The 15,597-nt window shown below is 39.1% G+C and overlaps 1 protein-coding gene across 5 annotated transcripts in view; it reads left to right on the top strand.

Annotated features, from left to right (window-relative positions):
- The window catches only part of PPP2R2A (protein phosphatase 2 regulatory subunit Balpha), a 51,556-nt gene extending 38,377 nt beyond the window's left edge, over positions 1-13,179 (top strand). For all 5 annotated transcript variants that reach the window (XM_067543725.1, XM_067543724.1, XM_067543722.1 and 2 more), the window contains 7 exons: positions 3,301-3,466; positions 4,430-4,542; positions 4,936-5,113; positions 5,946-6,110; positions 7,460-7,629; positions 7,888-7,979; positions 10,969-13,179. In XM_067543725.1, the coding sequence (XP_067399826.1) occupies positions 3,301-3,466; positions 4,430-4,542; positions 4,936-5,113; positions 5,946-6,110; positions 7,460-7,629; positions 7,888-7,979; positions 10,969-11,248 (1,164 nt within the window). In that variant the 3' untranslated portion in view covers positions 11,249-13,179. The remainder of the gene's footprint in view (positions 1-3,300; positions 3,467-4,429; positions 4,543-4,935; positions 5,114-5,945; positions 6,111-7,459; positions 7,630-7,887; positions 7,980-10,968) is intronic.
- The last annotated feature ends 2,418 nt before the right edge of the window (positions 13,180-15,597 follow it).

The following is a 15,597-nucleotide window of genomic DNA, read 5'->3' on the forward strand; positions in this document are numbered from 1 at the left end:
CGTTGTTGTGTGTGGATAGATAAGCAGTAGTGAGCTGTATTAATCTATTTGACAAGCAAAATGCTGTCTGCTTTGTAGTTCATAGACATTAGTAAATATCTTAATAGCTTTATTATATTCAGGTGGGTAACATTTTTAAGATGCAAGTTTTGGGTCTATTTTGAAATTCTTCCAGACCAGCTTCAAAGCTAATGAGTTGCTCAGCTAATACTCAGTCAAAACCAAAGAGAGAGCTGCCCATCACTGATACCATTTAGAGGCATTATGTACAAAAAAGGATGTGCTTTTGGAAAGACTAAGATTTGATCCCTCTGCTCACACATGTATGTTAACTTCTGCACTGTTTGGCTCGGAATGTCATAGCATGCTAAATTAGTGGCATTTTCAAAATGCCTGAGTGAATGGGGAGCATAAATCCTGTTAAAAGAGAATGGGACTTGTGCTCTTAAATCACTTAGGCACTTTTGAAATTCTGCTCAGTATAGTTAGCCAATGAAGAGATAGAACTTGATGGCATCCTTTTATCCATGTAATATTAATGATCCGTACTAGCTTAGTGCTTTTGTCTTCATAGCACTCCACAAACAATCTTCTCAATATCCCCGTGGGGTACGTATTGTCATTTTAAAGGTAGGGCAGCTGAGGCAGAAAATTTGATTTACCGGATGTTGCAGAGAGTTGGCATTGGAGTTAGACCCTGGCAGCGCTTGGGGCCTAATCTATACTGGGACTATGCCTCTTCAGAGAGAGTGGTATAACTAATTCATTTAATCTTGCCATAATTGTGACCATGACATTAGCCAAAACTATCTTACCAGTCAGTTTTGTTTTTTTAAAGCTGCTGAACGTTAAAATATTTTTAATGACCTGTATGACTGAGTTCTACAGTCCATTGGAAATAGAAAATAGGTTTCAGACTGGCTTGAGTGTCATAGAAATAAGAGGAGGAAGAGTCCCTTTTTTTCTCCCTGTCAGTATGGGGTGGATTTCCTACAGGATGCTTTCTAGTGCTCATTCAGTCTAGTTGTAAAAGTCTTAAGCAATGAGATTTTTCGCCACTTCTCTAGGGAGGTTCTTCCACAGCCTGCAACAACTTGCTTTCTTCCAGCCTATCCGGAATTGAAACATGTCATAGTAAAATAAATTACTAGGGTCAGGTAGTGCCATCTAGTGGGGTTTACCTGACTTTAGTCAGGACAAGTAGCCTTATAGCAACTTTGTTTAGATGGACTAGGGTTTCAGTGTAATGTAAAATGCAGGATGTCCTTACTCTGTACTCGTCTGTTGACTACATTGAAACCCACTACAGACTCTTGCTTTTATGAATATAAATATGTGAAATCAGAACAGTCTTGGAGAGTCGGGGATGGGCAGCAACTTGCCTGTAATCTAGCCATTCTGGTTACAAGTTAGAGTATGTTTAAGGAAGTGGCAGTCACTGATTTTAATGCTCAGCTGCTCTGAAAAACTCCCCTTATTTGTAGGTGACTGGTATCACTGAAGATCAGAGTCCAGTGTAACTGGCTAGGCTTTCCTCAGTGAGCTGTTAGAAATGCGGGTGCTGCTGTCGGCTTTATGCAGTTGAGTTGTTGGCTTTGCTAGTACTTTTCTGTGTGTTTATGCAGAGGTTCCTGCTTTCAGTACGAAGTGTTATTTATTGACGGCTGTGTGTGCCTTAATTTTAACAGTTACTGGTAAATATTTGCTTAAATCTTATTTTTATCATCCCAGTGTCTGCACCTTGGCTTCATGCCAGTTCCAGTTACACTAGAATACAAGGACTAAATGTTTTGTGATTATGAAACCAGATTCTGACTCAGGAGATCTACAAGTTACATTCCCAAGGGATGCTCCACCATTGGATGTGAGTGTACCTGTGCACTTTTTATTGAAGATTTTAGTTAGCAACATCAGTGCCTGTGCCCTTACCCATCCTCATGCTCTGGTGCAAGGATAATATAATTTCCAGTAATAGGCAGTGTGGTACAGTATTCTGGTGCTAAATAGAGTTTTCTTTCCCTAAGGCAGCTTTCTTCTCCATGCTCGTGGCTTATTCTGCAACATGATAAAATTCTAAACTCCTCATATTCATTAAAATGTAAGGATATGGTACAAGAAAAAAGGGTTTGGAAAATATAATGCGTTTGGGGCCAACGGTGATCACACCAGGAGATAACTTTGGGGTAAGGCAAAAGGGCACAATAAGGGATGAATGGACCTGAGTCATATATATAAAGGGAGGAACAAGTTTCACAGTGCAGAGTGCATCACAGCAAAGGCATGATTCTCCTTCCAACTGAAGATGTGGAGGGATTGCCAAAGCGTAGGTTGGATGTGAGTGACACAAGATAGGAAGCTTGAAGTGGGCTCAGCTATAGCTAGGGCCAGCACAATGAATTGTTTCAAAGACCAGTTTTTCCTGGTCACTTTTCCCATCAGAGGAGGTCACGGTCCTCCTGTGTGAGAGTCGCTTTCAGAAATCGCTACATAAAACACAGCTTTTTAGCAGGGAGAGCAGAGGCCCTGTGTGAGATTTGGGGCTTCCCGTCATTCAGAGCAGCCCTCCCATCCATCCAGGGTGCCCTTATAACATAGGCTGTCCATCACAGATGTGGCTTTTAATATTAAAGCTATGCTGGCTGAAGGTGATAGAAGATTTGACTTCTATTTTTTTCCAGTGCAGCTTCCCAAAAGGAAGGTAAAATGGTTTCTAAGAAAACAAGAATGAATACTGTTCAGGGGTGGAAGAGCTGATTTATATAAGCAGCTCTGTGACTCTGGTTTGCACAGTGGTTGAATTTGGGCTTCCCACAACTTGCATAGCAGACCAGTCGTACCCAGAATAGATTTACTTGGTATGTAGCTGAGAGTCTTCTGGAGACCAGGCTCCCCAGGAAACTACATATTTTGTGGGCTGGATGAGACCCTTACACAATTTGAAAGGTTGGGTTTTTTTTTCTGTTGCATCAAAAGCTACAATCTGTACTGTTAGATGCTTTTATCTGAGTATCTGAATATTCTTGAAACTTTACTCAAACCCTTGTGAAGTGGATGAGCCTTGTTGCATCCATTTTTTCAGAACTGGAAAAATGTGGCACAGAGAAGTTGTAGCTTGTCAGAGGATATACAGCAAGACTGGCAGAGGCAGGCATATTCCTGACAACCAGTCTCCTATTCTCACCACTAAGTCTACATATGTAGTCTGCGTAAACATTGCCCCTACAATCTTGGTACATGTGTGTACTACATATGCGTCTTAATCATCTAATTCTCAGAAACAAATCTTTTCTCTCTTTCTAGAACAAAACCCAGCCTCACAGCAGAGGAGAATACAATGTTTACAGTACCTTTCAAAGCCATGAACCAGAGTTTGACTACTTGAAAAGTTTAGAAATTGAAGAAAAGATCAATAAAATTAGATGGTTACCCCAGAAAAATGCTGCTCAGTTTTTATTATCTACAAATGGTAAGTTTTTTTATTGTACACAATAAACTTGAAAGTGGAATACAGCTGTGTAGAGTGAATCTCAAATTCTCTGCTCCTCTTTCTGCCCTTACTTATAGCATACTCAGCTTTGACTAGCATCGAAGTTTGTTTATGCTTTTTTGAACTGAGAATTTAATATTTTTCCTCCACTTTGCAACTGGTGCTTTACCTACACCAGGAACTTAAGATTCAAAGGCCACTCCTTTATTCAGTAAAATCTGTTCTCACTCAAGCAGTGACTAGTAATTTGTTGCTACAGAGGATGGTGAAAAAAACCTATATCTTGGGAGGAATTTCTTCCTGATACTGTTTTGATCAGTTTATTCCACAAATCATGAGATTTTATAACATTTAGATTTTACTGGCATCAACAGTCTACATAATACAATAGATGTATAATTTGTGCTTGGTTTAATATCATATCTGGGTATCCAAAAGCTTAATAGTAAACAAGTTTACCTGTAGGATTGATTTGTTAATTTGAAGGTTTTTCTAATCTGATTCTGTTTTAAATTAAATGTCAGTCTAAGGGCTTGTCTGTACTCAGGTCATACTGCTTCAACTATACTGGTTTACTTAAAGCAGTACAATCCCCCCCCCTAGAGTGGACACAGTTATATTGGCATAAAGATGCTCTCTACCAATTGTTCTATTCTTGTACGGGAAGGGCAATAAACTATATTGGCATAAGGCACCTTTATAGCGACAGAACTGCATCTTATGTGAGGGCTTGTAAATTGAGGCAACATTCCCATTCAACAAAATATGAATCTTCAGACATTTAGCTTTTATATTTAGATAGATAATCTTGACAGGCTCACTTGAAGAATGACTACTGAAGTGATTAAAAAAACAAACAAACCAAAAAACCAGCTGTGAAAGGAAAGTGGCCTCATGCTTGAGCTTTCATTTCAACTTGGACAACTCTTTAATTTGTTTCAGATAAAACAATAAAGTTATGGAAAATTAGTGAAAGGGACAAAAGACCAGAGGGCTATAACTTGAAGGAAGAAGATGGGCGGTATAGGGACCCTACTACAGTTACGACACTACGGGTGAGTAGCTCCTCTGTCTAGTGTAATAGTCCTCACCATCGCCATCTGAAGGTAGGTAAGTTTTAGCCTCATTTTATAGATCGGGATCTAAGGCGTAGGCAGTTGAGTGACTTTTTCAAGGTCCCGTAGATCAGCTGGCAGTAGAATTCAGAACTCCTGACTACATGTGTCAGTCATTTTCTACAAGACCATCCTTTGTCTAGTGATATTAACCTTGCGTTTTCTGTGCTGTCCCACCTATTGTACACCAGCAGGTCCTTGCCTGCCATGCACGGGGCATTGATTTCTGGAGTGACTTCAGGGTCCTTGTTTGTCGGGCTGGTGGAGGTGCATTGGATGGGTAGCTGTCCATACACGCTGATGTATGTTCCATGCATATCTTGTATTTTGCAGGTGCCAGTATTCAGACCTATGGATCTTATGGTTGAAGCTAGTCCACGAAGGATATTTGCCAATGCTCACACATACCACATCAACTCTATCTCCATCAATAGCGATTATGAAACATACCTATCTGCAGATGATTTGCGGATTAATCTGTGGCACCTAGAAATTACAGACAGAAGTTTTAGTATCTTTTTCATTTTTATTTTTGTCCAAGAAAGACCTTTTGGCCATAATCCAAGTTGTCAGAGATCTCTCTTTTTCCCTTGAAGTGCTGTATGCTTAAGCCGTCTTGCGTTTCTTAGTTATTTTGCCGTTGCAGAGAATATTGCTACTGGCACGCCAATAGCGGAGGATTTTTAGACTACAGAAGGCAAAGCGGTGTTTTGATTAACGTTGGTGGTGGTTTTCATGGCAAAAAATTACGGTAACATCATGGCGTTCATTAGTAGAAGGGGGGGGGGGGGGAAGGTAAAGAACCAGGAACAGAGGAGGAGAAGGGCTGTAAAGAAAACTATTTGAAAGCCTTTGCCTTTTTGAAACAGATCTTGAGCTACCTCAAGAGCCAGGTCTGAAAACAACAACTGATGTGTAGTGCAAAATCATTTATTGAGAGTGTTGGATTTTAGTTATTTTAAGCTTATAAAATATATTTGTTGCTGTCGCTTACTAGACTATAGAAGAATTTTAAAACGATGGCATGTTTATATTTCAGGATATGTTGGCTGGTTTTATAGCCAATTAAAAGATGACTAGATTCCCATTTTTAAAGTGGATAAGGAGGCACAGAGAGGCTGTGATTTACCCCACATCACGGAGGGCGTCTGTGAATAGAACCAGAGTCCCGTCTCCCAGTTCCCTGCTCTCAGCATACTGCTGCCTTTCTTTTTTGATGTTTTATGTCTATTTTAGATGTGCATTCATTGGTGATTGTAGTGGTATTGTGGAATAAATATATAAAGCTGTAAAAATGTGTTCTGAAAATTGAAGAGAAAATTCCTTAATTAAACGCCCTCTAGATATTGTAGATATTAAGCCTGCCAACATGGAAGAGCTGACAGAGGTGATAACAGCTGCAGAGTTCCATCCTAACAGCTGTAACACATTTGTATACAGCAGTAGTAAAGGAACAATTCGTCTGTGTGACATGAGAGCATCAGCGCTCTGTGACAGACATTCGAAACGTGAGTTCTACTTAGTTATTGATTACACCCCCCCCCCCTTTTTTTTTAAAAAAAAGGATTCAGCATTTCACTACTAGAAGAAACGAAGGACTTACCTATACGTGAAATACTACAGCTGCACCACTGCAGCACTTGAGTGAAGACACTACCATGCTGATGGGAGAGGCTCTCCCATCAGAATAGGTAATCCACCTCCCTGAGAGGTGGTAGCTAGGTCGACAGAAGAATTCTTCCATCTAGCACTGTCTACACTGGGGATTAGGTTGGCTTGTCTCAACTACGCTGCTTGGGGTGTGGATTTTGCACATGCATGAGTGACATAGTTAAGCCAACTTTATTTTCTAGTGTAGACAGTGCTAAGTGTAGTGCCTAAGCATCAAGTACTGTAAAATGGTGCTTTTGTCAATAAATTTCTAACACCTCACTATGCTTGTATAGCGAATTTCCTTAGAATGTCAAAATAAACAAAACAGTGGGAGGTTGGGTTTATTATCTCTTCGCTGGAGTGAAAACAGTTGCTTAATGTTACTGCAACTTAAAAAATGAATACCGAGGGGACTGGCTAATTCAGAAGATTAGAAATATTTAATGCAGCCTTTAACTCTTTTTAAATTATTGATTCAGTTCCAACCCAAGTCCATCGCTGATGATGAAGACCTTGCAAATGACTGCACCCTCCAAAAGTTAGATTCCTCACTCTGTCTTGGATTTTTTTTTATTGTGACTGGTCTATATGAAGCAATGTGTAGAGTTACTTGCCTTTACTTCTTTATCTTTCTGAAATATTGCATATAATGGCAACAAGGCTCTTTATTTTAGCACAGTTAACACATTGTAAATGTATAGTCAGTTTAATTGGGTGTACATATCGTTTTCGGAGGGACTTGTATCCTGGACTTCTGAGGAGATAGACTCAGTGGTCCAGAGGTCTTTGATTCTAATTCTTCCAGCATTGTTGATATTACAGCCTTTGGCGGTGGATATAAGAGGCATTTGCTGTATGCATCAGTTTGCAAGTTTTAATGACCTTGTGGCAATATTTCTTATGGTGATAAGTTTTTTTCTTCTTCATCTGGCCCCTCTAACGCTAGATAACTAACAGCACCTGCGGGGTGTCTAATCCGTCCGTGTAATGTCATGTCTGTCTTGTGAAATGACAGGTATGCTGTAGTGGGGTATGGGAGACACTCATCTGTCAGTGCATGTATAAAATGCTGTCCCAGAACCATGAGATCTTTCCATGGTTCATATTGAAATTACTGTTTTGAAGTGCTTGAGTTTGTATGGAATTGACTTAGTTTTGAATAGATGTGCTTTGCTGATTGGCATGCCTGCTGTTTGACTTACAGTGTTTGAAGAACCAGAAGACCCTAGCAACAGATCATTTTTCTCTGAAATAATTTCCTCCATATCCGACGTAAAATTCAGCCATAGTGGTCGATATATGATGACTAGAGATTATCTGTCTGTGAAGATCTGGGATTTAAATATGGAAAACAGACCTGTGGAAACATACCAGGTATTCAGTGAAATTTCATACACTGGTATTACAAATCTTGGAAGTATTTCATGTACTCAGTATGGCTCTGATCCCACTATTAATATAAAGGGGAGAATTATTTAAGACCTATGCCTCCTAGTATTCATCTGAATAAAGATATCATGTTCTTGAAATAGAAATTGTCGAAAGATTGCTTAGACACTTTCACAGATAAATCATGCTTTTTCAAATGTGCATTAAATACATCCAATTAAGGAAACTGTTTTCCCCCCTCAGGTGCATGAATACCTCAGAAGTAAACTTTGTTCTCTGTATGAGAATGACTGCATTTTTGACAAATTTGAGTGCTGTTGGAATGGATCAGACAGGCAAGTCTAAAGATTTTTCTTCACATATTTAACTAAAACATACTTAGTTTTGAGACATGGGACATGGAAAATTCAAAATGTAGCCTCAAATGTATGAATCCTTATATGAGCTAATGTAATGTATATTAGTCCTTACCATGGAATGTAACTTCTGCATTCTAATCCCGCTATTCTTTCCTTCTGTTGTGTCTTTCAATGTTATGCCATGTCGTCATTTAGGCCTCAGTCTTGCAATTTGATGTGCATAGGAGTGAGGATCTGCCCATACAGATCTTATTGCTGGATTGAGGCCTTCAGTACTATTAACACTGGAGGGTATACCTAGTATGCTTTGGGAGCTGTGTGCTCATGAATAACCCTGTTCTGCCAAAATATGAAAATATATAGGCAACCCTCTAAGAATTTCATTTCTTAAAAATGACTTTTCAAGCTTGCCTGGCATGGCTAACTCCCCAGCAACACTACTGTTAACCTAAGTTGAATGATACTTAAAAAAAATGTTCATTGAGCCACTCCCTTCCCAAATCTGAAGCAGCTCAATAGATCCCCATCTGTGTTTCACTGTGCAGAGCATTGTCTTTTAACGGAACAGTTATATTTGGATCATCTCTTAAGCATATTTGCCTAACAGAAAATCTGATTGTTTTTTTTATATATATATATATATATATATATATATATATATATATATATATATATATATATATATATATATATATATATATAAATTAGATGGTCTTAAACTAGCCAACCCTAAGGTGTTGTATCAGAAATTGGGTACGTTTTGGTCCTGATGCATGAGCACACTTCTAGCCGTATACTGTGAGCTAAATTAAAAAAATTTCCCTGTCTGGCTATTAGTCATTTCTTTCCAGGGTGCACTCTGTTGCCAGCCATAAAGGCAATACTGACTGCTTACACGCAGAAATTCAAATGCTTGTCTTAATCAGAGAACCTTGTAACAGATAGTGACGTTTCCTGAGGTACCCAAATTGTGAGGCATCTCTCTGCTACCTGCCCTTAGCGTGAGAATGTCGTCTCTGCCTGCTGTGGTTCAGCTCCCTGAATCCACTAGCCTCTGGCTACACAAGTGCTACCCTCCAATCCTTCACAGGCTCTGAACAGGTTAGCGTTAGGCACACACCAATCCTTGACTCTTCCAAGCCTCCCTTTGGAGTATTCAGCCCCTGTCCCACTGAACACTCACAGAACTCTTGATTTGCTACTCCCAAACGAATAGCACACCCCAGCTTGCAAGAGTCAATTCAGGATCCCCACTGAACTTAACACACACCACTTACAGATATTTATAGTGAAAACAAGAATAAGTTTATCATCAGAGAACAGAGATTCAAGTGATAGGAAGAATATTGGAAACAAATAGTTACATATAAAACAAAATCATAACATGATTTCTAGAGCCTAAACTTAAATCACAAGAAAGTCTCTTCTCTCCTACAAGATAGCTTACCCCAAGTCCTTTCCCCAGTGTTTTCAACTAGGTTGGAAGAGTCCCCCCCCTTTCATGAGTTTAAGCCCACTTGGAATTTTCCTTCACAGATGGATGGCTGCCAGGGTGTGTCTCTGCACTCCCAGATATACTAGAACAAACTTCTGATGTTTACTTGAAAAGACAATATTTCCCCTCCCTGCTGTTTACCTCTTCTGTTAATTTCCTTATGAAGTCCCCTCCAGCTCTTTATTAGCATTTGACTTTGTATGCTAATAGACTTCTGTTGTATGTCTCCCAGGGAGATAAGTGTCTCTAACCCCGTCTGGAGGAGTTTGTTTCAAGACACGCTGCCTTTGAGTGACCTGCTTTCAACCACAGACTTAAAGAACACAATTTTTAGTAGATATACTTAACTCCTCACATATTATCCATACATACATTTTGCAGTGACAGTGATGATCATTGTGACCCAGGCTTTCAGTAGAAACCTTACATGACCTTTTTTGATAAACCCATGTGATCCCTATACCCCTGTGTCCTCTGCCGGTTGGCATCAAAAGGTCTTGGGCCACACAGGTAAAATCTGTAGGATCCAGTCCTGTGACGTGTCGAGCCTCTTCTGAAACATGCTGGGCAAACTAACCACCCACGGTCAGATGCAGTTGAGGATGCTCCACACCTTGTAGGATCGGACCCATAATGACTTAAAAACAGTGTTCAGCTTCCAAAGAATGAAAATTGGTTTTCTCTGATCCAAAAAATACTGCAGTTTTGAATTGGGGTATGAGAATATTTGATACTTTCTGAAGTTAATAACTTGGAAGTTTTTCTAAAATATTGCTTTGCATTGGGAACTGTTTGTTTGGGGTTAGTTTTGGCACAGTGTGAGTTCTCATATGACAAAGACTGTACATAGCGAGAGCTCCCTGTAACAAGGTCTTTGCAAAGGCAGTTGATGATCGAGTTATTCTGGATAAAAATCTGAGTTGTACCTCCACTGGTTTTTAAAGTTCTTGTTTGGCCTGAAAAAATTCTATTGGTGGCCCTAATTCTGCAAGGTTCTGAGTGCCTTCATCTCCCGTTGACTTCAAGAGTGGAGGGCACACAGCACCTTACCTAAGCAGGCCCAGAATAGGTTTCCCCATCACTGTGCAACTCAGAAGGTATTTTCTGAAGGGGTAAAGTGGCTAGAATAGGTGACTAGGAAGGCGGGATTTTGGGGCTCTTGTAAAGTGGAAGGATAGTCTTGTGATTAAGGCGTTGGACTAGGAGTTGGGAGATGAGTGGTCACAATAGGGCCTTGTGTTGATCACTTAATTTCCCTGGGTGGCCTCAGCTTCCAATCTGTAAAATGTGAACACATACTTTATTTTCACTCCCCTTTGTCTTCTGTGTTTGAATTGTAAGCACTTTGAGCCAGGGACTCCCTATTTATACATACAGCCCCTAGCACTATGGAGCCCCATTCTCAGTAACACACTCTTTTTCTCTAAAACGTTGCATTCTTGGATTAATCTTTAGTTTTCTTATTTCCAGTGTTGTCATGACGGGATCTTACAACAATTTCTTCAGAATGTTTGACAGAAACACAAAACGAGACATCACCTTGGAAGCATCACGGGAAAACAATAAACCCCGCACTGTTTTGAAGCCCCGCAAAGTCTGTGCGAGTGGCAAGCGAAAGAAGGATGAAATTAGTGTTGACAGCCTAGACTTCAACAAGAAGATACTACATACAGCCTGGCATCCCAAGGAAAATATCATTGCTGTAGCTACTACAAACAACTTGTATATATTTCAAGACAAAGTGAATTAGGGTTGGCATTCCTAACAGAAGAGTCCACTTCCTGCATAGTTGAGATAGTTGAATCTAGCATTTGTACCTGTAAATGAAAGAGAATAAAAGAGAGAGGTCCATTGTGGCACCCCTTTCCAGTGTTTAAAAATGTGCCATATGACACACACTTTTTTTAGCTACATGGAGAAGGCTCTGTTGATCCGTCACTGTGGTGTTCTCCATGTCTGCTAGCCATTTAGGTGAGGGTAGGGCACTTTTTAATTTAATGACTACTTGCACCATCTTGCCTAATGGACTAGATTGGACTGTTTCAACATTGGTTTACTCCACTTTTTATGCCTTCCATTGTGATGACGTCAAACACAGGGAAAGCCTTCAGTCATGCTATGGGATTTAATTGTGTAACCTCATTACTGTATCATTTGTGGCCCTTTTTTATTAAATGCAGCTCATTCTCGCCGTGGCTTGTAGCATTCCTCTTCTTGGACTCCCCTTGTCCCCCTTCATTCCCTCCACCCATCCCTGGTGGTGGTGTATAGAAAAAAATGAAATAAAGCACATGAAATGGGTCAGTTTGGGGTCAGTGGTAAAGGGGGTCTGTGTTGCGAACAAATGTTTTAATAAACAGTTGACTGTAATCACTCCTTGCCATGTTTGGCACCAAAAAACAGAAAATAAGGAAGAAGAAAAAACTACTGAATAAAAGTGACAAAGAATGAATAATCTGGGTTTTTTTCTTCTTTAATCTACCTCTTTACTTTATACAAATGCTCTGTGTTTTACCTTAGATGCATGAAAATAAAGTGGTGGTTTTTTGTAATGATTTTAACCAGTATTAATTCTTTTTCAGGGGGCAGGAGGAGGAGGGAGGGAGAGTTTTCGCAACTATCTGGCTGTCATTCCAGTATGAAAATGATCATTCTAACTCTGGTATTTATTGACCATTTCCATTTCAAAAATCTTGAAATGCTACCAGACTTTGTCATAGTCATGAACAGTAATTGACCTGTTCCATCTCTTTTAAAGCCCCTTTATCTGTAAATTAAACTATCCCTTGTGTCTGAGTGGGGATTGAATTTGTAGAATTGAAATACATTTCATGGGACTAACTTTTTAATATGTTTAATCTCATTCTAATTTTATTTAATGCTTTGTTTTGAAAGCCAATATCTTTTTTTAATTGTTAAAATTCTTGTTCAACAGTATTACAAAACTAATATCAAGTGAATACATAGATGAGAATTTACACTGCATTCAGAGTACACATATATTTTCTGTATTTTATTGCTATCAGTATCTGGATGGAAATGTAGTTCACCATATGAGTGCTTCTTTTTTTTTTTTTGCCTTTTCAAAGCCATTGCAATTAAAGATAAACTTTAAAAGGTACAATGATCAGAAAATGCTTGGAGTACAGCAACTGCATGAAATAAATATTAATAGTTGTCTGTAATTTGATTTTAAACTCTTTTAAAGCAAATAAGGCTAATCTAAAGATGAAGAATTGGATAGTAACGTTTTTAAAAGCTTGTGGGTTTTTACCTTCAATATGTTTTTTGCTAATTGTCTTCTTCTGGTGCACTAGAAGGTTTAATAAGTTGTACTTATCATTCAACAAAATAGTCAATGGAGTTTTAATCCACAGTAAATGCTACGTTTGATTGGGAGGAACTACACTTCTTAATCAACTATATTTAAATTATTTTTGTGGTTTAGTTGTAAGTAACATTTCTGTAATGCTTCAATTACCTAATCAACTTAAATATTGTTTCTGCTGTAAATTGTTGGCAGGGTTGCACATAGTTAACAGGATCATTGATGCAACGCTATGCCTTAGTTTCATTCAAACTTGAATTTATGTTTGTATAGTGTTTTGAAAATGTTAAAAGTTCTAAATATTCATTACATTTTGCTTGCGTGGATACAATATATAACTCTCTTGTAACATAGATACTGGACCTATGAGCCTTTTGTGAGGAATTTTGTGTGAGTATGAGCTACACCTTTATCCATTTTCATCCGTTGGTCTTGCCAAAATTTAACTCTCCTGGGGATTGTAACTCTGATGGGCAAGTAAAATATTAGGCCCCCAATCTCACATTCTGTTGTGCACTTGGTTAATTTTACTCAAATTATTAGTCGTCTTGAAGTATTTGGAACTACTTGTGTATGCGATTAACTTTACTCACACAAGTGTTCCCAAGATCACGGCTGAGATTTGTTCATTACCCTGGTCATGGTTAGGCAATTAGATTTTTTTGTGGCCACGGCTAATAAACTTTCAGGTCAATTTTGCAAAGATGGTCGTATGTCTAATCACGTCTATTGTGTTGGGAACAATCCAAGTGTTCTGTAAGGTTGTGGCATCTGCAATGAGTAGTGCTATTTTACTCCCACGGTGAAATGTTCCAGCGGGGTAGCCATGTTAGTCTTTATACAGCAAAAACAACAAGAATCCTGTAGCACTTTAAAGACTAACAAATTTCTGCAGGAAAAAAGCTTATGCCTGCAGAAGTTGGTTAGTCTTTAAAGTGCGACAGGACTCTTGTTGTTTTTACTCACGTTTAACTTGTGTGTGTATGCTGGATGGCATATTGAACAGCTGAACACTTCACTTATCAAAGACAAAAAATGGAATCTGGGATGGAATGAAGATGCAGACCATGAACAGGTAGATTACACAAAGAGGCTAAAGCACAACTTTCTAGCAATATTGAATTAAAGTAAAACTGCCTCTGGGACCTCTGTTGTGCTTGTCAGGAGTGTCCATGGTTTTAAAAGGATAAAGTGGCTCCAGGAGAATCTTGAGTTTTGCTTCGCCAGTAGTTGTGGCACTCTGGCCTTACCACCCCTTATCATTAAAAACCCCCCTCCACCAAAACCAGCTACTGATTGAGATTGCCAGATATTTTCCAATTATATAATTCTTTAATCACACCGTCCATTGACATACACTGTAAATCCTGCTGATCATCTTATATGCTAATGCTAATTATATTTTCTATTAATAAAAAGTATGCATAGAATAAATGTACTTCTGTCAGGTTGCTTTTTATCCACTACCCTTTTTTCGTTCCCCTTATTTCACAAAGTCTGTTTCAGGTTACTAATAGGTGTTTTATTTTTTTTCCTTGGATGAAACAAACTACCCTGCTTTACCTGTGCCACCACATCTGGATCTTTTCCTAAATAGCTGGAAGGGAAGAAGGGCTTGCAAGGAGATTCTGGTCCTTCCACAAGAACAGAATCACAGGAAGCAGTTGCTTCTCTTTAGGAGCCTGATCCAACTCCCAGTTAAGACAATGCAAGCCTTTCAGTCAATTTCAGGGGGTATTGATCCAGACTCTATCAAACCAGTCTTATCCTCTGGCATTGTTGAAATACAGTCTTGCACCTGTTTGACTAGAGCTGTGGTTTAAAATAGATTTATTTAAATGGTGCAACATCTTTTGCAGAAAGTGAAATTTACAAGCAGTGTTTAAACCAGTTTAAACCAATGTTCAACCAAATACTGTTCCCCCTGGTTTAACTAAATCTGTTGTCCAAACCAGTGCAACGTGTGTGTGTAGACATGACCTGTGGCAAAGTTTGACAGTTTCAGGCCCTAAGTCTTTTTTTTTTTTTCTGCTGAGAAGTGGCTATTGCCTCCATCTCCTAGCCATGTCAAATACACAGAGGCCTTCTTCCTCTTGTTCAATGCCCAGCTGAATCTGGACTGCAACTTCCAAGTTAGTCTTTATGTTAAAGAGGAGCACTTCTCTGTCCCAGCCACAGCAGGGAGAAGACCAGGTGAGGAGGTTGAGGTAGAGGCGTGAGATTATTGCCCTCAGAAAAAATCATCTGGTAATCAAAAAAGGGGCAAGTTTCCAAATGTAACATTTCAAACTACATTTTGGATATTTAGGGGTGTAATATTCTAATATTGGCTACTAGGGGTGTAATAGCACTTAATATTGTGGGATATTTAGTTAGGGGTATAGGATTTTTTTAGTCACATTTCCTAGTTTTAATTGTCTATCTAGTCTCATAAATTGGAACTGGACATGACAAGGTGTGAGTAATTAATAGTCACTTCTGTGGTATGTGACAATGCACAGAAGGCACGTATGTTACCAGCTGCAAACACACCCTTCTGTCTAATTGAGCAATAGGAGACATGTCAATGGGGTGAGCCATGTGATTTGCCTCAGCTGAGCAAGGGAGCCCTTTAGCTTACTGAATCAAGGGGGAAGTGAGCCAAAGGTATTTCCATTTGTGCCCACTGGCTCCTTGAACTTGTCATGCATGTACTCACAAAAAGTTCTTTTTTAACCTGTAATTGAAATACGTCATGTTTTTATTTATGAACACACAAGGAGTAACAGGTA

Source organism: Emydura macquarii, unplaced genomic scaffold (assembly GCF_026122565.2).
Source record: "Emydura macquarii macquarii isolate MOO-44397 ecotype Brisbane River unplaced genomic scaffold, CSIRO-AGI_Emac_v2 contig_967, whole genome shotgun sequence".
Taxonomy (NCBI): domain Eukaryota; kingdom Metazoa; phylum Chordata; order Testudines; family Chelidae; genus Emydura; species Emydura macquarii.